At 46.4% G+C, this 23,799-nt stretch overlaps 1 protein-coding gene across 1 annotated transcript; it reads left to right on the top strand.

Annotated features, from left to right (window-relative positions):
- Positions 1-17,503: 17,503 nt before the first annotated feature.
- LOC126530106 (uncharacterized) lies at positions 17,504-18,727 on the top strand. The gene has a single exon (XM_050177548.3). It carries the CDS (start codon positions 17,540-17,542, stop codon positions 18,725-18,727), a length of 1,188 nt encoding a protein of 395 aa, XP_050033505.1. The 5' UTR covers positions 17,504-17,539.
- The last annotated feature ends 5,072 nt before the right edge of the window (positions 18,728-23,799 follow it).

Genomic DNA, 23,799 nt, shown 5'->3' with positions numbered 1-23,799 from the left:
TAGCTACAAGGTTTCACTTCCTCGCACGCGAGCCTACGCAGATGCTGTGGAACACCAGGAAATTAACCAATGCACCTCTCCACACATTGGATCCACGTCAGCAACTCCGTCTTCCACCAAGGTTTCGTAAGACAAAGATCTAGAACATCGCCACAGCAGTCCTCAGTGAAGTTAAGCTTCTGTAAGGAATTAAATGAGATAACGTCAAGTAAGGAGCGGCATTTTTTTTAATGTAGAAGGAATTCTGGCATACCGTACTATCAATTCATGAAATTTCTGGTACATTGAAGTTTCGAATATTTACCACTTTGTGGTTATTGTGCGAAGTTGTATCTTTTTTAAACTGATGCCAGGGTAAGACGAAATGCAGCAGGAGTTACGTCAGGTGCTACATAGAACGCACTATACAACAGTAGTTCACCAACTGAAGAGCCCACGTCTATGCAAACAGCCTCGTGATCGCACTCTAAGTACAAGTGACGGACGCATTCAACAGCGTAAGGACGCCACCACAGTTCTGCTTCCAGGAGGAATAATGTCGATCCTCACGAAAGACATTGTCATACGAAGGAAAATACAAAGCGGATGCTATTCCGGTAAAAGCCAGGTTTCACTGTAACCATTAGAAAATGAGCAGAAGAAACAATATTTGAAAGAAAAAAAAAAGAACTCGCTAAGATTAGCTCGTTTGCCTCGAATATTTTGGTAGAAGATGCAGAAGTCTGCTGCGTCACTGATATCTTTCCTGTTGTCTCGTCTGTCCCCACCTTTTTCTTGCAGCCCCTCGCACAAATTCATGCTGTCGTGGAGCTTACCGCAAAACTGCTTGAACAAGCAAGACCTTGACCACAGAGAAGAATCACTGAGCCGGTTGAAAGCACCGTCGGAGACGTTCAACGTGGAATGATGTATGCGCATCGTGCTTCGTCTGCGGGCATGTCGAAGCCTAAATGGCTTGTGTGACAAGGCCCGGCAGCGCTGGCAACAGCGATTAGGTCAGTGCATGCACATACAGGCGTTTCCCCAGTGCCGACAAAACATGGTGCAAACAAAAGGAAAATTAAATACATGTTATTACAATGTAGCGTGAACATATTTTCACGCTTATATAGATAAAAAAAATAATGCACGTTATTACAACGTAGTGAACATTTTTGTATGCTCATATATATATACAGGTTAAGATAACCAAATTACTTCAAATAAACACATATCCATACATAAAAAGAAAACTAAAACGGAAGATGACATTTTCTTTAAAGCCTTTTTTGACTGAACCGAGAAAAATTCATCAGGTCGATCATTAAAGATTTTTGGCACATAGACACATCGTCGTGCCTCGCCATACCTAGTTAAGGAACGAGGAACGTTCAAACGAATGTTGTCCCTCAAAAGTCGAGGGGCTACATATGTCTCTCTGAATTGGTCGTTCCAGAAATGACGAAGAACAACAGTTTGCTTAAATAACGACTGAAATGAAGAACAACCTAACGATGAAAATGAAATGTGTACCTGACGCCTGGACACAGCCATAGGCAACACTTTTCAATCCGAAATCGGCCTTCACACACTAAGCAGTCGTGCGATGCTGCACCGACTCAAATTTTTGTATCTCATCCTGCATAATAAGGTACATGTGGATTCTAACACCTATATTTCCTATAACACATCCAGAGAAACCCGTCACAAGCATCACCTAACACTCCAAGAATATTCTTGCACTAACAATACATTCGCCTTGTCGTTCTTCCCGCGAGCAGTTCGCGATTGGAATGCTTTAGCCCAGACGGTAGTCGCTCAGCCCACTGTTGACAAATTTGTTGAAATCGTTGGCGCAACAGTACTGTCAACCACTACTAAATGATGTTATCAACATTGTCTTTATCATTGTATTAATTACCAAATGTTTTTGGAAATGTGTGATGTGAAAGGATGTATGATGCTATCAATTGTATAACCATATGCTTATCCTTCTTCCTTTTTGTCTCTTTGCAAAACATTATATGTAATTGAAATAAGCTCTTTGTGCGGTATGTTTTTGCCATACTTATTGCTGTTAACATAGCTCCATGAAACTCTACTCTTGCCAAGTGCCCTTTTGTATTCTTATGTAAATGCCTGTACTACTATGTCTACAGACCTTTCTAACCCACTCCTGTAAAAATCCCTGATGGGATTGACAGTATCACAAAATAAAGTAAATAAAAAATAAAATATATTTTTTTAGTAAACCGTCAATTCTCGTTTGCCATCGCAATGTGCAGAAAGCGAAAACGGTGATTCGGTATCTCAATATGCTGTATGCGAGTGCATGCACTATGGTTTTCTTTACCGATAATGGCGTGAAACCTTTTATATTAAAAAGCAACCAAGCGACACTCCTAAGTCTGCCACACAGATATTATGCTGATGACATGCTGCAGAGATGATGCTGCCACGACATGCTGCTATCAATAAATAAACAGAGATATGTCACACAGTCTACATACTGAACAGGGGTACATGTACATGAAACGCAGTGCTGGTCGTGCAAGAATACTGGAATGTTTATTGCTGTGGTCTTTAAAGGATTTCTAAAACATATTAACTGTGTCTTCCTGATATTTGCATCAATACAATTTTTCGCAAACCAGTGCGAAAAATTGAGATTGGTCTATAGTTTTGAACCTTTTCTGTGTATTCACTGTTTATTGTATTTTGCAGGGCGCCCACAGATTTCTCATTATTTATATGCTTTGTTAATATTACTGTATCGTCAGCATACTGATAAATAGTGCCTTTAGAAATTACTAGAGGAAGATTGTTTACGAATATCTTAAATGAAGGAGGTGATAAAATCGACCCCTGGGGAACACCGGCTGTAAGCCATTGCTTGCTACTGACGGTTTCCTTGTCGGCCATAACTATCTGTGACCTACCACACATGTAGTTTCGCAGTACGTTGTGGAATGGTCCTCTTAATCCCTTTAAGGTAAGTTTCTCTAGTGGAATGTTATGATTCACTGTGTCAAAAGCTTTTGCTATGTCTAGAAGTAGCACACAGGTGAAAAAGTTGTTTTTAAGCGCAGAACATACTTCATCTGAGAATTCTTCTAATAGGAGTGTGGTACCTCGATTCGCGACAAAATCAAACTGCCTGGGCGATAGCATCGAAAACTTCATTAAGAAAGACGTCATGCATTCGTACAGGAATTTTTCTAGTATCTGGGAAAGTACTGGCAAAATTGAGATTGGTCTATAGTTTTGAACCTTTTCTTTCCTGCCTCCCTTATATAGTGGCTTAACTATAGCTGTTTTCAGAGCCTCGGAAATTACTGCAGTTTCTAAAAAGCCATTAATTAAAGAAAGCAAGATGTTCGCAAGCAAATCGAAGTTTCTTCGTTGAGTGCCTAAAGATGTGCCATCTATTCCTGGTGGTTTATTTTGCCGAAAACTAAAAAGAATCCTTTTCAGGTCAGGTGTTAATAAGCTAGGCATAAAAGCGGACGCCGACACAGATTTCTTCCATGTACAATGATTTTCATGTTGCGATAAAGCGTTTTCAGAAGCCCGCGAGAAAAAATGGTTGAATGCGTTAACTACCACTGTTTTGTCATCTAGAAATGAGTCAATGGGAAAAGAAAGCACGTCACTTCCTCTCCTAAGATTACTTATTATAGACCTCGTTCTGCGGGACTTTCGCGCGATTGGTTGAATTTATTTAAAAAATACATTTTCTTTGCTGTTCGCAAAACCCCGACTGCTCTGTTTCTTGTCATTCTATATTCAGCTTTTAATCTCTCAATTTTAGGAGACCGTTTGCAGCGTTTCCAGAGCCAATCCCTAAATGATATGGCACGCATAATATCGGCATTAAGCCAGCTAACATTATTTCTGCACTTTTTCATAACACTACATGTTCTTAGGCGCCCAAAGTGTTTAAGTTGAGTGGATAACTTTTCGTATACCTTATCGGGTGCACTGCCATCAATCAGCAAAGACTAGGCAAAATTATTGATGGGTTGGTCAAAAATTTTTGTATTAGTGATATGAATTTTCATTTTATTTCTTTTTGTGCTCCCAACCGATTAGTGTTCAACAGCTAGAGAAGGCTTCAAAAGGCGACAGGCCACACAATAGTGTTCGGCTAACCTCTGATTTATGACGCAAGCAGCCAAGGAATAGTCAGATGCGCGCACCGCAATGTGGTCTATGCAGGACGCTGCTATTCGGTTATTTAAGCACTCTTCTCCAGTCGGAGTGTTTATTAGGGATTCCAGACCATAAGAAGGCAAAATGGATAAGTAATCGGAAACAGTACTTGACGTGACGCATAGCGTATTTATGTTCAAATCGCCAGCTAAGCATAACTGCACAGCTGAACCGCATTTGGCAAGTATTTCATCGAGCTCTGCCAAGAATCGCCCCACACTGTTAAATAATAATAATAATAATAATAATAATAATAATAATAATAATAATAATAATAATAATAATAATAATAATAATAATAATAATAGAAAGAAGAAACACCCAAAATGACAGTCGCTACCGAGCCGAGTGCTTGCGAAACTGCTCAAGACGCTGTACATGTCAGAAATATCGGCGTTGTTTGTAACAGCGATCTGTTTGTAGGCCACTGCTTCCTGGAAGACAAGTGTTTTGCTCGCACGTGGGCGGGTGCCTCCCGATAGGAGCGAGCCTTCTTGAAATGCTTCGTTTGCGCGATAGCGATATGTGAGAAGGTAAAGTGGCGCGCCTGAGGCATTCATAATCGCAACTAAGCACGGAGAAAAAAAAAAGAGTTCGAAGCGACTGAGTGGCACCACAGGCGTACTCCGACCGTGCTAAGTTTCCTTGCTCCGTTTGAGTCTTGATTGTACGGGGCAGATTGGCAGCGCGGAAACAAAACATGGGCCACGATTTGTAGCGAGGCATTCAGCTGGATCCTATGTTCTTCTTATTATCCACAGTTCACGAGCAGTCCGTGCGATTGAAAACGCGGGCAAAGGGTCGCTCTGACCGCTGATGAAGCGCGAAAAACGCGAAAAGGGAATAGCATAAAAAATTATGCAAGTCCCACGCAGTGTGGGAATCGATGTAAGCGAAGCTTTCCTTGCTGGATGCTTTGATTGACGATAATTAGCGGTCATGTTGACGGCTAAAGCTTAATTTCTTCAACGTTTAGGTTAACACAAGAGTGGCGAGTTCATGTTAAACTTTACCTTGCGTGCACCACTGCTGTTTGTCTGCGTAGTTGACAGAACACACAGGGCGAGTTGTTTGCTTGAGGCGTTGTTGTGCGCCACATTTTATAACTCCTGGGAGGGTTGAGCGTTGTCATTTCCTCACATGGCACGTCGCATCATGGCAGAAGTATTAAACTTGAATTAGATTATGTGGCTGTACGTGCCAAAACCACACTCGTATTATGAGGTACGTCGTAGTGGTGGACTCCTGATTAATTTTGATACCGTGATGTCCTTTAGCCTGACCCAAAGTGTAAGTGCACGTGCGTTTTCTGTTTTCCCTTCGTCTAAATGCGGCTGCCACGATCGGGATCAAATCCACGAGCTCTGGCAATGCCATAGCCGCAAAGCTAACGCGGCGGGCACAGAATGTGTTGAATTGACAGTCGACCGCTTCCGTAGTGTCTTCTGGACTCTGCGGTGTGTTTTAATTAATGAGGCTCTGCTTCTGCGCGTCCTGTGTAAGTTGCCCGCCTGACATATTTGCATGGCGTTTATTTTTCAGAAATAACGGCAACGTAGCAGCAAGCTTATCCTGTGACTCCGCAACCACTGTCGTATAGTAGTGTTTTTTTTTTGCCTTCTCATATCAGCTCCCCCTTTCTTGTATGGGAACTGCCTCTTCTCCTACATCTCCTTCTTCTGCTTTCTACAGTTCTATCTGCGTGCCCTCTGGCCTCGCACGTTTGTAGAAAGGGAAGTGCTGCAGTTTCTGCAATGCTTCTGAGCGGAGTCGCGGATAATTACAGCTGTCAAGCGGCTAATGTGGCACCGGCCAGGGTACTCCAGAGGGTGTTGTGCAAATTCGACGCGGTGGGGTGAAAACGAGTTTCTCTCGTCGCCTTTCACCTCTTAATCGCGCCTGAACCACCCCCCGACGAGGTGTGTACGACAGCAGCAGCAGGAGCAGGGGGAAAGTCGAAGGAAGAAGCAAAGAAAGCGTCGCTTTAAAAAAGGCATCGCTATACAAAACTGTGGCCATGGACGAGAACGTAAACTAGGAACAAGCGGTGAAATTTTTTTTTGCCCTCTCCCTTTTTCTGAAACCATGTGATACGAAACCTTATAAGATCGACACACCATTTTCTGCCATAATATCAAAAAGGAGGACCTGGCAAACATTTGTTAAGTTGCAAGAAAAGCGGAAGTCAGCTCATGCCCTAGTTTACGTTATTCTCGTTTTTGTATTGTTTGCGCGTTGTGAATTGGCCATAATGAATAAAAAAATAGCCTCTTCCCATACTTTTTTACAGCTATGCGGTCACACGTAATTGATGTTGCAGTCAAAGGGTGCACATCCGTCCACGTAACACACACGAAAAAGTCACGCAGACTCCTGACTGCCAATAAGACTGTCAGAAATTTGAACTTGGGGAAAAAATAAAGGAAGTCTTCTATTGTTTTTTTTTTGCGTGCATGCGTATATGTAGTGAGAGGTGGGTCGGTGAGGGGCTCGAATCCCCGGCCACCTGTCGACGGGCTCGTAGTTTAAAGGTGCTCGCGTGTCGATCATTGGGTTCATGCTAAATAAACCTGCGTGGTCAATGCCCTCACCCACGACGCCTTTCATAGCCTTTTCTCTTCGGGAGGGGGGGGGGGGGAGGGGGCCAGGCCCCACCAGTCATTATTCTTGCTTGTCCCAGTCCTCAGGTAACCTCGATATGGCAACGCATATTGCTATGCGTGGTTTTGGGGGGGGGGGAAGACAGAAAGGCAGGGAGGTTAACTAGACTGAGTATATATAGGAGCGGGACGCAGGTAAAGTGTGCTGAAACAAGTCACGGACAGGGACAGTTAGATGGTCAATATTATTGCGGGGAATTAGGGTAGGTAAGAAACTGTTTACAAGGTATATTGACAAGAATAGCAAACACGTACTGACCGAGGTGGAAGCCAGCCCACGTAAAAGCAAGGCACTTCGTCGTGTTCATCCATTGGCCGTTAGCTTATATTTTTTCTATTTTTTTTGGTGTCACGGAGCAATATAACCTGAAAATCTTTTCCCTGTCACTTTTGTGGCCCCTATGTCATTTCAATATTCATATGTGACCACCGACCACCGTCGTCGCAGCCTGTGGTCTTCGTCCCGCATGCCGTCGTCTTTCTGGTCGTATCTGGTGTCCATCATCAAATATCCTGCGTCGCTTCCATGAATGTGTCACTGTAGATTCCTTCAACAGTGGAATGCCCTCTCGTACATGCATTTACTAGGATATATTCTATCACGATCTATACCTGTATTACATGTAGATCCCTCCTGCGCCACTTATATCTTAATCCTGTTATACTCCGTGTTCCGGTTCAGATCGGCTTTAAGCTTAACCTATCAAGTTCCGTTACATTACCTGGCCACGAATCCATCAAATCTGCAACGTGCGGCAACCAAAGCAATGTGTTCACGAGTATACACACGGACCTCACATATGTACTCCACGTAGAGCAGCCCCACGACGAAAACCGTTGCCACATGCTCAGAAACCTATACCTCTACAGAGCTCACTCACTGACTTAATGTGGTGCCGCTGTGTACCTCTGCATGAAGCGGCACCTTCACCGTTCTACAACCTTATGGTAACGAAACTAAGTTTCATTCCTGCAGTGCAATACCAAGTCACCCACCTTATCCATCACATTGCAATGTATCTCTAACCGTTTAATGCCAATGGTTAATCACACTTTTGCAGGCACATTGCGGTAGGCAGGTAAGTAGGTTCCTCTCTCGCTTCGTTTCAGACCTTCTTCGTAAAAAAGAAAATTCGAGGAAGAAGGCGGAATCGAAGCTCACGCTTGCAGCACCGCGTCCTGATGCTCCAACCATCAAATCACCATCGCACGCGTAATTCTCACATTCCAAAGCCGTCGAGCTGTTCACGAGAAGTGGCCGGTAGACTTAAAACAATACCGGCGAAATTACCGGCATTACCGGCATTGCGTAGCGTGGTTGACCGAGAGCACGTGTTCGCACGCCAGTTTCCATTACGCCAAAGGCGCACGAATGAAATGAGCGAATTTATAGTATTTCATTAACCTCTTCACCAAAGCTTCGCTTGAAGTTGCGTGAAGCACCCAGTATGTGCAAATCTTGTCGTCCCTCCCCTTTGTAATTTACGTATGCGCATTCGGGGCACAATAAATAAATAAATAAATAAATAAATAAATAAATAAATAAATAAATAAATAAATAAATAAATAAATAAATAAACTTTATTGTTACAGTTCGTATGCCTATTTCAACCATGACCGAACGAAAGCGTGAAGAACGAACGAAAAAATAAACTTTCCCAGCTTTTTTTTTTTATCTCATAGCAGCTTTTGTTTATTTGCGTTGAAAAGTATATCTGACATGAGGGCATTACGTGGGATAGGGAGGCGGGGAGTGACTAGAGCACACTGACCCAATTTTGTTCCTTAAAATATGCACTAACGCATTCTGTAAAATTAGGTCACATGCAATAAGGAGAACAACAGCACGCAGATTGTAATATAATGAAGGAAATGCGCAAGGAGTGAGGTAAACCGGCAAATAATAAGGTTAAGCTGACAAATATATACTTGTGAAATAAAGAAAGGAAACAATAGCAATGAAATGAATATGAAAAGGTGCTAGTTAATGCATGTTTTGGCATACAATACAAGACATCAAATCGAATATGGTTTACAGCAGAATAAAGGCAACACATCAACGTTAATGAACAGGAGTGCTGAGCAACCGAACCTAAAACTGCACAATAACCACTTGTGACGACAGAACATCAAGGAAATCACGAAAGCGACTACGATAAATTTTATATGAGACCTTATTTAAAAGAGTTATTAATTTTTTAAAAATCTTGTGACGTCGAGGTAGAAAACGACATGTCAGTATCTTACTCATTGCAAGTGTGTGTTATAAATAACTTTAAATGTGGGATGTTTCACACATAACGCGCTTGATTTTGAAGGATCGTTGCGGGTGCGGAAACAATGCTGCTTGTTTCAGACAGAAATCACCTCGCAGGGACACAACTTGTGAAGCAGTTAAAGGCGAGCACTGTTAAGGCGTCGTGGAAGGGGAGGCAATTCTTTCCGCGTTTTCAGAGCAGTGACGCCACAGTGTAACGCGAGTAGCCAGAGCAAACTAAGTGAAAAGCATTGTTTTCGCGAGCGCCTGATGTTAGCATTTATGTAAGCAGGCTCTTGGTTCGTATAGATGAAAGATCAGTGTTCTTGTATTTGGCGTATCAGTGCAGTGAAAGCAACCTTTGCGCACGTGGACACAAACGTGTTGGAGGCAGCGTTTGAGCAGTCCTATAGGGGGCGGTTGGCTGAGGCAAGGATAAGGTTAATGTTTCGGCGCCACCGTAAGGCAAACACTATATCGACGTTTACATGAATACGACGGAACGCGACAGTAGCGGATCACATGTCTTAGCGCATCACGAGTAACGCGATGCACCAGTGTTTTACATGTAGCGCATTACCCCTGGTGCATTGGTGGCGGAACGCGGTGCCACACATCGAAGGCAAAGCAGTGCTTCCGTTACGGAGAAACAGGGCGAAAAAAAAAACGAGACGAGACAAAATGGACAGGACAGAGGCCAGTCCTGTCCGTCTTGTTTTTAGCAGTGTTTCTCCGTAATTTTGCTAAAGCGACAAGCTCAAGTTCAGACCTTTTTGCAGGGCTTCCGCTGCGTCCGGCGCAGCCGATCCGCAGCAGATTTCCTTCCCATAATTCCTAATGCGATGCGATCGCGGTTACGTGCACTCCGAAAGTCGACTTACTCGTCTCAATCTGCCCCTCTTTGGCTTATTAATGTTACGCGCTTTCCCGGCGCATCAGCCCCGTTTACATGAATGCGATGCGCTTGAGAGCTGATGCGACGCTATGCGATGCGCCACTTGTCGCAGCAATCTAAACGCGACTGCAGTTCAAGGACTGATTGTTTACTTTTTTTGTAAGTAGCTCTAAGCCGAGAGATGAAATTAGTGAAAGACATCGTTCAAGATGCAGAAAACTTTTAAACTATTGACCAGAACGTCCACAAAGCTAGGCGGTCAGCGTTACATGTAGTGTTGGTGTAAAGTACACAATAGTCGTCGAGTTATCCGACACTGAAAGAAACATGAGAAGGTAAGTCATCGATAAAGATAAGAAATATAAAGAGACCGATTCCGATTGCACTGCCCGAGGACCAGCTCCGCCTTGTGGACAGGACCCGGCGTCGGCTAAAAGCCGTGGTCACCTCTGGGTGAAGAAAGCGCGCAGTTGGTTACAAAATAAATTTATCTCATTTTTAGTTAGTTATAACTGAACTATATTTCAGTGTTCTCAATGCAGGCAGGGTGGGGACGTGCTAATTGCAACTCCCCACACCTTACGCTGCTATCAACTTCTTAACCACAGCAATGTAGAAATCATTTTCATCTGTTCGCAAGCTCTCCACTCATCCCTTAATGTGGGCACGTGTTACCGACCTCCGGACGCTAACTGTTCCTTCGTCAACCAATTCCATGATGCGCTACTCTCTATACTCGTATCGCATCCGTGCACAGCGTTAGTCTTGCTCGGCGATTTCAATTTTCCCTCAATAACGTGGAACCATCTCGCCCTCACCGCGTCGAAACGTTCTATCGAAAGCGATTTTATTGACACATGTCTCGCTTTTAACTTATCTCATTTTATCTCATCTTGTCACGAAGACTACAAGAGAAAGCGCACGTTCGCACAGCATGCTAGACCGCGTGCTCACAACCGATCCCGATCGCATTGCAGTACTTACCTGGCCTCAGTGATCACGCAGTACTTCACGGTACATGTTACTTAACATGCATTAAAAATAAACCAAAAGCGTTAAAACTTTATGATGAACGTAACTATGGCGCCATTAACAAAAAAATTAACGGCTTTTGTATACATTTTATGAATGACTTTTCTCAGCGTTCAGTCGAGTCGAACTGGTCCCTATACAAAAATAAAATAAAAGAATTAGTTGGTTTATACGGCCCAGCTCCACCGTGGTTTAACAACACGTTAAATCAACTAAAAACACGAAGAAACGGCCATTTCGTTCGGCAAAACAATCTGACACACTTGCCGCATGGAGTAGGTATCGCACCATCGAAAATGAATTTGATTCTCTTGCAGACAAACCTCAACGTTCCTTTCTATCATCCACATTACCGGCTATGCTACAAAGCAATACTAAACTTTATGATGAACGTAACTATGGCGCCATTAACAAAAAATTTAACGGCTTTTGTATACATTTTATGAATGACTTTTCTCAGCGTTCAGTCGAGTCGAACTGGTCCCTATACAAAAATAAAATAAAAGAATTAGTTGGTTTATACGTCCCAGCTCCACCGTGGTTTAACAACACGTTAAATCAACTAAAAACACGAAGAAATGGCCATTTCGTTCGGCAAAACAATCTGACACACTTGCCGCATGGAGTAGGTATCGCACCATCGAAAATGAATTTGATTCTCTTGCAGACAAACCTCAACGTTCCTTTCTATCATCCACATTACCGGCTATGCTACAAAGCAATACTAAACACTTCTGGCAAGTTATCAACCCTAAACCCAGTTCGCCTATTTCCCTCTGTGATGGCCTTAACATTCCCGTATGAAACGAGGAAATCGCCGAAACATTGAACTCTAGCTTCTCTTCAGTGTTTCTTTTCAGGAGCCCGTAGGTGTTCTCGCAGATTATCTCCGCACTGATCACGATGACATACTTGGCATAACATTTGAAGCTAACGGCATAATAAATATAATCGAGTGTCTGAAACTAACATGCTCAGCTGGAATCGACTGCATCAATGCAAAGATCCCAAAAACATACAAGATACATTTCCGGTGATATTTTATCTCACGTTTTCCAAGAATCACTCGTGGCCACCATTGTACACCATTACTGGAAAGTTAGAAAAATAATTTCTATGCACAAAACGACCACAAATCATCGCGAAAAAAACTGCCGCCCGATATCTATTACAAGTGTTATTTCAAAAATAATAGAGCACCTCATTTATTCACACATCACGAAATTTCTAATATCTGTAAACTTTTTGCACCCCTGCCAACATGGATTCCTAAACGATCGGTCGTGCTCTACCCAACTAGCCCGGTTCATTAACGATATCAGCTCCAGCCTATACGTTAAGGTACCCGTCGGCGCACTCTCTTTAGATTTTGAGAAAGCTTTTGACCTAGTTACTCATAGGCACCTTCTACTTAAACTCTCGAATTTAAACATTAACCCACTTGTTCTAAACTGTTCGTGTGACTTCCTTAATAGTAGTAAACAGTTTGTGTGGGCTAACAACCATGCGTTTCGTAATACACCGGTTGTCTCATGCGTGCCCTAGGGCACGGTTTTGAATCCCTTACTTTTCCTACTTTCCATAAATGATCTTCCCCATAGTACATCTTCTAACGTTCGTTTATTCGCCGACAAGTGTGTCATTTGCCGCCGCATCAATAACAACTTCAGATTAGAACTGCATCAAGTAGAAAAACTGTGCGACACGTGGGTGATGTCCCTCAACACAAAAAAAAACTGCATTCACTCCCTTCCACCGTCCGTCAACGTATCCCACAACATGTAACACCAATTTACGGTTCCCAACTATCTTCCCTACTTTCATAAATATCCTTGTGTCTGCCTAGCTCGTCATCTTACATGGTCGTCTCCTATAACTAACATCACAAACGATGCTAACCGCACCCTCGCTCATTTACGTCGAAACTTGCATCACACCTTGACCTCTGTAAAAATATTTGCTTACCAAACTCTGGCAGAACCAAAACTCGAGTAGGCCAGCACCGTTTAGAACCCACATCAGATTACCCTTTCAGAAGTGTTTGAATCAGTCAAAAAGCATGCTGCAAGGTTCATTTATTCAGAATACTCCCATCTAACTAGCGTCACAGCACTAAAACCTCACACCAACCTTCTGAGTCCTGAATGCCACCGCAAAATTTCGAGGCTTTACAATTTTCACAAATTTTATCACTCCTCAATTAACCCCGCTGTCATCACTCCCGCTCATCGACTATCGTTCCGCACAAGTCACCAAAAAGCAGTTCATCGCTCACATGCCCGTACTTCGGCGCATATGACTTCATTTTTCGTGGAAACAGCAAACGATTGGAACAATGTACCCGTAGATGCTGTAAACAATACCGAACCTGATATATTTAAAGCCATTCTGGCTGACATTCTAAAAAGTTTTATGCATTGCTCGCGCTCTCCAGGTTCTAACACGCTGCATTGAAACCTTTATACTACTACGATATCATCAAGCGATGCTCAAGAGACGAGCCGCCGCGAGAACGACGATGAAGTTGGTCGGTGCGCTTGGCGCGAGCGAGTGTCGGCCTGGCTGCCTGGCTCCAGTGTAAATAGCCTGTAAATAGCCTCTTCTGCCTGTGTCTTTCCACACGCAACATTCTGGTGGGGGTCAGCGATCCCCGTCCTCACTACGGAACTCCGAAATGGTCGGCACACCGAGCTTGTCACCATGACGCACCCACCTCTGCAACGGCTTCGGCTTGTCCCACTGCTCCAATCGTCACGGTCGCCCCACATCGCGACCCAGGTGTGTGTTCTCTGGCCTGGGGGGACAGGATGTTGACGACTGGATCAAGCTGTATGAACACGCCAGTGCTAATAACATGTGGGAACCACACTCGCATGCCTGCCTGTAACTTTGGATTGGCAAAGCAAATTCTACCGCAAGGTATTTGCCTTGCCACCATTGATCGTCTCGGCGACCAATACGTGGCAGCGTTATCCACCGATGGTTCTCGCGAGCTTAGCATGCCCCTCGCGCCAGCCTCGGGTGCCGATCCCAACATAAAGAAAATGGTTGCGACGGACCTGTCCTCTGCGCAGGCTGGAGAGCTTTGCCAAGTATTATCGTCCTACCGAGATATTTTCGACATCGACGATCGCCCCTTTAGGCCAGACGCTCGCGGTCCAGCATCGGATTCTTACTGGCGATGCTACGCCTATTTACCGACGACCGTATCGAGTTGCTGCGTCGGAAGGCCGAGTAATTCAAAACGAAGTCAACAAAATGCTAGCCAAAACATCATTGAGCATTCTTCGAGTCCCTGGGCGTCACCTGTAGTGTTGGTTAAGAAGAAGGATGGCACGTGGCGCTTCTGTGTAGACTACCATCATCTGAACAACATTACTAAGAAGGACGTCTACCCGCTCCCACGTATAGACGACGCCCTTGACTGCCTCCATGGTTCCAGCTATTTCTCTTTTATTGATCTTCGTTCAGGATACTGGCAGATTGCTGTTGACGATATGGACAGAGAAAAAATCGCGTTCATCACACCTGATGGCCTCTACCAATATAAAGTAATGCCATTTGGATTATCCATCGCCCCTGCCACCTTTGAGCGTATCATGGACTCCTTGCTCCAAGGTTTCAAATGGTCCACATGCCTCTGCTACCTTGACGGCTTCATCGTCTTCTCGCCAACGTTCGACACTCACCCTGAACGTCTCACAACTATACTTGATGTATTTCGAAAGGGGAAGCTGCAACTTAAGTCGTCCAAATGTCGTTTTGGCTACCGGCAAATTACTCTTCTGGGCCATCTCGTTGACGCTTCCGGAGTACAGCCTGATCCCGGCAAAACTCGCGCTCTCAAAGAGTGTCCGGTTCCGAAGACAGCCGCAGGCGTTCAAAGTTTTGTAGGGCTATGCTCCTACTTTCGTCGTTTCTTTCCAGATTTTGCGACAATTGCTAGACCCCTAACTAATCTTTTGAAGAAAGGCGTACAATTCTCGTGGGGAACTGGAGAAGTCGCTGCCTTCTCTCGTCTCATCACTCTTCTAACCTCTCCACCCATTCTCGCCCACTTCGACCCTGATGCCCCTACAGAACTGCGTACAGATGCCAGCGGTCATGGCGTAGGTGCCGTTTTAACCCAGCATCAGCGTGGCCAGGATCGCGTTAATGCTTATGCGAGCCGCTTCCTAGCACCATCGGAGCGCAACTATTCCATTACGGAACGAGAATGCCTTGCTGTTGTCTGGGTGGCTGCGAAGTTCCGTCCTTACTTTTACGGTCGCCCTTTTTCCGTAGTCACTGACCATCATGCTCTCTGCTGGCTCTCATCGATAAGTGATACTACAGGCCGGCTTGGTCGATGGGCTTTGAGGCTACAAGAATTTTCATATTCCGTGGTGTACAAGTCTGGCCGCCAGCACCAAGACGCTGACAGCTTGTCGCGTTAACCTGTTGACGACTCTGACTCCTCCAATATTGCCAGTGCTTGCGTATTCTCTGCATCACAGCTGCTTCTTTGCGCCGACGAGCAACGCCGTGACGCCTACATCAGAGCACTCATCGACTGTTTATAACGAGTAGCATCCGACCGATGCTACTCTACGCCTCTTTGTCCTCCGCGACGGTACTCTGTACCGTTGTAACCTTCATCCGGACGGCTCTGAGTTCCTACTTGTAATACCTAAACACCTCCGCTACACCGTTCTAGAAGAACTCCACGACGCACCAGCGGCAGGACATCTCGGCGTATCTCGAACCTATGACCGTGTACGTCGCCGTTTTTTCTGGCCGGGCCTTGCCCGTTCCGTACGACGTTACGTCGCCGCTTGTGAACTTTGCCAACGACGCAAGAAGCCTTCCCAGCTCCCCGCTGGTTACCTGCAGCCGCTCGACATCCCTGCCGAGCCCTTCCATCGTGTCGGCTGAGACCTTCTCGGCCCATTTCCGGAATCTACATCAGGAAACAAGTGGGTTGCAGTCGAGGTGGACTACGCGACCCGCTACGCCGTAACCCGTGGTCTTCCGACCAGTTGCGCAACTGATGTTGCGGACTTCCTCCTACATGATATTATTTTGATGCATGGTGCTCCGCGTCAATTGCTAACAGACCGTGGCCGTACCGTACATTTTTGGCCAAAGTCATCGACGACATCATGCGTGCCTGCTCAAAACGGCATAAATTTACTACCTCCTGCCACCCCCAAACGAAGGGCCTCACTGAGCGCTTGAACCGCACCCTTACAGGCATGCTATCCAAATACGTTTCCGACGACCACCGTGACTGGGACAGGCTCTACCTTACATTACCTTTGCATACAACTCTTCCCGTCTCGAAACTGCTGGCTTTTTCCCGTTTTACCTCTTGTATGGCCGCGAACCAACGCTACCACTGGACACTGTGCTCTTCCGTCCGCCACAGCTTCAACTAGCGATTATGCCCGTGATGCAATCACTCATGCTGACCACGCTCGCCAACTTGCGCGTGCTCGCCTGCAAGTGTCTCAAGCCAAGCAGAAGCAACGCTACGACCACCGTCACCGTGATGTCCATTTTGTGCCCGGCAGCCTCGTGTTGCTTTGGTCACCTTCGCGTAAAGTTGGCCTGTGTGAAAAACTGCTATCTTGTTACACAGGCCCATATCGCGTGCTCCGCAAAGTGACCGATGTCACCTATGAAATCGTTCTAGCCCCGCCCACTACGTCCTCCGCTGTGGCAACCAGTGACATTGTACACGTCGCCCGACTCAAGCCCTACAGCTCTCCACGCGCCCTGGATATTTAACAGCACCGTGACGGTGCTTTTGCCGCCGGGGGGGGGGGGGGGGGGGGGTAATATTACGATATCATCGAGCAATGGTTAAGAGACGAGCCGCCGCGAGAACGACGCTAAAGTTGGTCGGTGCGCTTGCGCGAGCGAGTGTCGGCCTGGCGGCCAGGCTCCAGTGTAAATAGCCTGTAAATAGCCTCTTCTGTCTGTGTCTTTCCACACGCAACAATACGCACACATCAAGTGAGGAAAAATTTTTTAATGCGTTAAATATTCTATATATCCGCATTTACTTATTTTACTACTACACGTGTTGTGTTTACTATTTGGTTGCATTTGTTATGCCGGTATGCATAGTTATTTTGCATTCATGTAATTAGCATTTCTTTCCGGTGATTGAATTGTTTCAACGTACGCTTGAACATAATTCATTTAAAACCCCAGAAAAGTGCTATTTTGAGGTCCTTTAAATAAATAAATAAATAAATAAATAAATAAATGTATCTCAGAACATACAGCAGAGATAGCGGTTATTGAAAAAGACGGGTCGGGACTGCTGACAATGGAAGGTGGAGAAGCAGTTCTAGCTGGAAGCTGTCCACATAACCGACACATGTCTGCGCTCATCGAAAGGTAGATTTCCGTGCAACCGCTATTACGGGTGACAAAGCTCTGGGATTGGTTCCCTCCCGTCCCTCGCTTTGCCGTGGATTCCACTTCCGTCTGTCGAAGAGAGCGGACGTGGTCATCATGTGCTCCGATGGGGCGGTGTTTGCGGCAATGAATAGCCGCGGTAACAGGAATGCGACGCCTGCTGAACGTGAAGATTATGAGGTCATCTTGCCTACATTGCCTACAGGTCGTACAGTTTTGAATACCATATTTTTACATGCCGATATTCGGGCCAGGCCTTATCGAGTTGAAGACTTCAGGGATACGTTGGACCGTCTGGCATTGCTCCCTGAGGTGCTAGCCTTGGGGGCGTACCAGATGAGTCACGTATGGGCCGTCACCTTCAAGAATGCGGAAGGCGTGAAGAAGGCTCTGACCATCGGTGAAATGAAGGTGAAGGGTCGCCGCTGTGTTGTAGTTGACCCGGCGAACCAAGCCCTGTGCCTGAAGTTGCACTGGCTGCTTTTCAATGTTCCCGATGAAGATGTACGTGCTGCACTAGCCATGTTCGGGACGGTAACAGATGTCGTGAAAGAAAAGTGGCGTGTGAATGGCATCCACGAGAAAAGTACGACGACGCGGATGGTGAGCATTAAGCTCCATCCAGGTGTCAAGGTTGACGACCTCCCACACCAGCTTCGTGTTGGTGGGGAACTGGCGCTGCTAATTGCGCCAGGAAGAGCACCAGTGTGTTTGCGCTGTCACACCGCGGGACATATACGACGCGACTGCCGTGTCCCTCGATGTGCTCGGTGCCGTCGTTTTGGGCATGACGAGAGTTCGTGTGTGAAGACGTACGCAAGTGTAACAGGACCAGTTGGAAAAACTGACGCAGCAGAGCTCGTCATGGATGAAGCCGACGCGGAAGAAGCTGCAGGAACGTCGAGTCAAGTGACACAAAAGGAGATACGACCAGCAGACATGCCCTCCTATCCGCAAGAAAATGAACAGCAAGGAGACCATAGCCTTGTAGAAAAGCCCGACGTGAGGGAAGTGCCTGAAAAGACAAGTGTGGGCGCAGAACACGGTGAACCTTCAAAGGATCCAGCGAGCCAACACATGGAAAGCATGGACGTCACGGTACAATCCACCGGAGGCGCAGTCTGCAAACGGGGACGCGAAGCCACAACGGACGAGGCGGACAGACAAGACGTCGTTGGATCTGTGGAACCACCAACGAAAACGGTGGTGACTCGACGCGCGTCATTGAAACCCAAGCCCAACGTTCCACCAAACAGAAAAGCGGTGTTGAAACTGTCAACGTAGCCGCTAGCTTTGACGCTCTGCGGTTCCTTAGGGACTACGTCGACGCACATCAACTATTGAATAAGGACAATTATTGGAGCCTATTGCTGCGCAACCCAAGCCGAAGGTCGAGGATTGCAGGCATCGGGAATCGGTTTGCTTCTTGAAAATAAGCTGCAGGCTTTCTGGTGTGCCTGCGCTCACGAGGTATGCACCATGGCGTATATGCAATTTTAATATATGGCGAGAAATCTCAGCACAGCACTAAAAATTGCGACTATCAATATTCGAGGCTTAAATGCTAGAAAGAAACAATATCAGCTAAATCGCCTTTTCTTGGAGAACGACTTGGACGTAGTAGCTGTACAAGAGACGAAAATAGATAGCGAGGAACAAACTGACCGCATGGTGCTGCCTTTCCGAGCAAGGTACGATGTTTGTGTTTCTCATGCTTTCGGCACATCAGGCGGATGTGCCATTTTCATTAGAAACAATTTAGGAATAGTTGTTGAGACCGTGCTTGTGTGCCAAAGTGGTAGATTTGTTTTAGTGGATTTTGTTATGTCCGAGTCTTGCTGGCGAATAATCTGCCTATATGCGCCGAACGCCGAAAATGAACGTGACGTGTTTTTTGAACGGCTCGAGCAGTACCTGATATGTGAAAGACAAATAATTATGCTTGGAGATTTTAATTGTGCTTGCTTAGTAGCTGATCGAGTGAAAAATGTCCCACTAAGGGATAAGAGTGCCTCACGCTTGATTGCAATGGTGCAAGATCATAATCTAGAAGATATAGGAAATATATTAACTAATGGGACGCAGCCAGTCTTTACACACTACCAGCGTGCGAGCCACGCGAGATTGGATAGGGTATACGTTTCATTGCATTTAGTAGCGGCGTGCCATAGTTATGCCGTTAAACATGTGTCATTCAGCGACCATTGTTTGGTGTCAGTCACAATTGGGACGCATAAAGAGGCCTCGCGCTTTAATTGGGAAATGTGGCTATTTAATGACAAGCTGCTGCATAATGAATCATTCGTAGAGTGCGTAAAGGAAAAGTTCGAACAGCTATTGGCGAAACATGATGACGTGATAGAACGGTGGGAGCTTTTTAAAGAAGCAATAAAGATTTGTGCAATAGAAAAAGCGAGTGTAATGAAATACGAAGAAAGGAAAAAGCAGAAAGAAATACAACGAGAATTGGATTTTATGTACAGAGTGGAAGCTGATAGGCCTGGTACATTCACAAAGCAGATCAATGAACTTAAAAGCCAACTGGAGCTTATCGACGAAGATAAGTACAGAGGAGCGGTTATCCGAGCAAGAGCCGAAAAGCTATGGCTCGGCGAAACGCCCACAAAACGAGCTATTGCAGATGAAAAGGCTTATGCTAGGCAAAACGTAATACGGAAAATAAGTTATAAGAATGAAGTCACTGACGAACAAGCAAAAATAGAGAGAGCGTTTTTAGAGCGCTATAGCGAATTATTTCGAAGAAGTTGCGATGTCCCGGAAGAGTTCGAACGAGAGTTCCTTGCTAGCATGACAAAACTAGATGATGTTGACCGCGAATGTCTGGAAGAACCGATCAGCCATAAAGAAGTTGAAGAGGCCATTGACGATTTAGCTCGAGGGAAGTCTCCTGGACCTGACGGGTTGGGAGCGGCCTTCTATAAGGCCTTCAAAAAAGATGTGAGTCTAATTTTGTACCAGGTAATTGCTGAAGCATATAAACGAAAATATGCACCTCCGCCCTTTGGCCGGTCGCATATAGTGCTCATTCCCAAAACGGAAGACCCAGGGAAATTGCTGTCAGTAGGGTCTTACCGCCCAATAGCATTGACTAACGTTGATTATAAAATATTTACTAAAATCTTGGCAAAGAGGTTGCAGCGAGTTATAACACGAATTTTAGGACCACATCAGACATGCGGAATCAAAGGTAGATCAATCTACACAAATATTCATGTTGCACGAACCATTCTAGAATGTTGCGATGCGTGGGGCGAGCATGTAGCAATGCTGCAGCTTGACCTACAAAAAGCGTTTGATCGTGTATCCCACAATATCCTTTTCGCAGTTCTTGATTATGTAAATGTTGGTTTAGTGTTTTTAGAAGGAGTTAGGATGTGTTATGCTAACTGTACCGCTAATCTTATAATAAATAAGGAGGTAGGTGAGAGATTTCACGTATGCTCAAGTGTGCGCCAGGGGTGACCTTAAGTCCTTTATTATTTGCATTATACCTTGAGCCATTCTGCAGAAAAATTATTTATAACAACAGCATAATAGGTTTTCGTTTGCAGTCAGCGGAAGTAAAACTGCTAACATATGCGGATGATATTGCTTTGTTCTGTAGCGATAAAGAAAGTGTCGCGACCGCGGTAACGGACGTCTTATCGTTCTGTAAAATGACGGGTAGCGTCATAAACTTTGATAAGTGCCTGGGAATATGGCATGGAACCTGGGAAAACACCCCACCTATTTTTGTAAATGTGAAGTGGACCGTTGCGCCGACAAAGTATCTTGGGGTGCCGCTTGAGCACTACAAGGAGACTGCGGGATTCTGGGAAGACGAAACAAAGAAAGTGCAAGAAAAAACAGTTAAATGGGGTGGCCGTAGTCTTTCAATGTTTGCCCGCGCGACGGTCTGCAATTTATTCTCCGTTGCAAAAGTGTGCTATGTATTTGCAAGCATTGTCTATGACTAGATTGCACGTGCAGCGTTTGCACAGGGTACTGGCAGTGTACGTATGGGGGTCAAAGTGGGAGCGAACCAGTCGAACAAATTTATTTCGATCCGTCAAAACAGGAGGGCTTGGACTGGCACATCTGTTCTTGAAACAGATAGTATTTCGTTTTGCGTTTCTTAGAGACCAAAAAGACCCTTTCCTCATTAATGTGATGCAACTGAGACTAGGTACGGCTCTTCCTGAATTCATTATATCTAGTTGCGTAGTTAACAGTGGCCCTATGAGCGGATTTCTGAAAGAAGTGATATGGGCATTTCGATTCTGCTTCCGGCTCCCGAGCTGAACGGATCGCGGGATCATGGGCTCCAATGGAGCGGCATATGCGGCTGTTAGCCGCGGCAACAGGCTTTCGACGGAAGAAGATAAGGATTACCAGATAATTTTGCCTCGGCTACCTACAGGACGTATTGTTTTAAACACAGTTTTTTTGCACGGCGACGCTCGTGTTCGCCCGTTTCGTGTAGAAGATTTTCGAGACGCGCTTCAAGCTGTTGGTATGCTCTCTGGCGTCGTCGCCCTTGGAGCATACCAAATCAACCATGTATGGGCGGTGACGATGAAGACAGCCGAGGCTGCCCAAAAGCTGGCGGCCCTGAAGGAGCTGCAGGTGAAGGGGCGTGGCTGCCTGGTCATCGACCCCAAGGAACAACAGGTGAAGCTTCGTATCCACTGGCTTCTGCATGGGGTGGACGACGAAGACGTGAAGACCGCGCTGGCCTCCTTCGGCAAATTGACGGAAGTGACCCGGGAGCGCTGGCGAGTGGATGGCGTTTCCGACAAGGGCTCGACGACCCGAGCAGTGCTGCTGCAGCTGAAGGCAGGAATGAAAGTCGACGACCTGCCCCACCAGATCCCCGTCGCCGGCGAGCTTGCGCTGGTGGTAGCCCCAGGACGTCCCATGCAGTGCCTGCGCTGCCGGGGCTCTGGCCACGTTCGTCGTGAATGCAAGGTTCCCCGTTGCTCGCGGTGCAGGCTTTTTGGACACAACGACGCGGACTGTGTGCGTTCATACGCAGTAGCCGCGGGTTCGGCGGAGAGCGAGCCGTCGACGTTAGAGCATGTAATGTAGCGGCCACGGGAGCTGGAAACGGCAAAGTGGCGGCAGAAACCGGCGCGACGACCAAGCAAGCCGAAGGAGGAAGGAATATCCCTCCCCCCAAAGAACCAGCAGCTACAGTCGAGAGCGTGAAGACGGCCCCGCAAGAAAATGAGAGCCACCAGCCAGTTACGGATGCAACGCAGGCAGAGGCGGACGACAACGCGACCCCTGCTAGCGCCCGCGCCGAATCCGTCTCGGCACCGGTCAAGAGATCCCTGCAGCACGAGGAGAAAGTCGACGGAAAGGCCGGCGGTGACTCCGAGGCACCACCCGCTAAGACGCTACCTGAAAGGCGCTCCACCCTCAAGCCTAAGCCGAACCTGGAGACTGACCGTAGGCTTACCCCGAAGCCGACCAAAGAGGAACCCGGGCGACGCCCACCGGATGGCCACGGAGGCGTCTAGCGGTCAGCTAGACGTTAAGGTGAGCACCATGCTCCGGGCCTTCTCCCCTCCGGTTTTCACCAATAATGGCTACCAACCCGTCGCTTAGCCTCGGCACGCTAAACGTTCGAGGTCTGGCCGCCAAAAGGAAACAGAGTCAGGTTTACAGACTACTAGTGGACCACGACCTCGACGTTTTAGCCGTGCAAGAAACCAAGGTAGACGGCGAGGAGGAGACCGGGAGCATGGTGCAAAGGTTCACGTATAACTACTATACGGTAGTGAGCCACGCCTTAGGGACTTCGGCAGGGTGTGTGCTGTTCGTGAGGAAGCTCCCTGGTCTTGTTATAGATGGTTACTTCTCCTGTACTTCTGGTCGACCTGTCTTTTGTGACTTCAGCTATTGTAATGTCCAATGGCGCGTGTTTTGCATTTATGCGCCTAATACTGGCAAGAGAGGGCAAGAGAGAACAGCAGAAAAGAATACGCCGCAGGCAGCGCCTAACGCCGTCAAGGGGGGCGTGGCAGCGACACAGACTGAAGACCAGACCGCTGCGTCGAAGCAGGCTGTTGTAGCCCCGAAGATTGACGCAGCGGAGCTAAGCACAAGTACTGCTACGGAAGAAGTACATGGAAAACCTCAAGAGGAGGGAGAAGGCATGGACGTCGTCCAAACAAGCATGAGTAGTGCTCCAGCAAAGAGGACACACGACAAGGCCTGTGTCGAAGAGGTTCAGCATCCTTCTGCGAGTATCGACGAACCACCCCCCAAATCGGGAGGGCAGCGCCGGCCGACGTTTCGCCCGAAGCCCAACATCCCGCCGGACAAAAAGCCGGCGAAGACTACCCCGACGT

The sequence above is a fragment of the Dermacentor andersoni genome, chromosome 5 (assembly GCF_023375885.2).
Source record: "Dermacentor andersoni chromosome 5, qqDerAnde1_hic_scaffold, whole genome shotgun sequence".
Lineage (NCBI taxonomy): Eukaryota > Metazoa > Arthropoda > Arachnida > Ixodida > Ixodidae > Dermacentor > Dermacentor andersoni.
Note: the sequence above shows the minus strand (reverse complement) of the source record. Positions and strands in the feature narration are given on the sequence as shown.

Excerpts from the sequence above, each read along its gene's own strand:
- LOC126530106 (XM_050177548.3), top strand. The coding sequence starts at position 17,540 with ATGTGCTCCGATGGGGCGGTGTTTGCGGCAATGAATAGCCGCGGTAAC.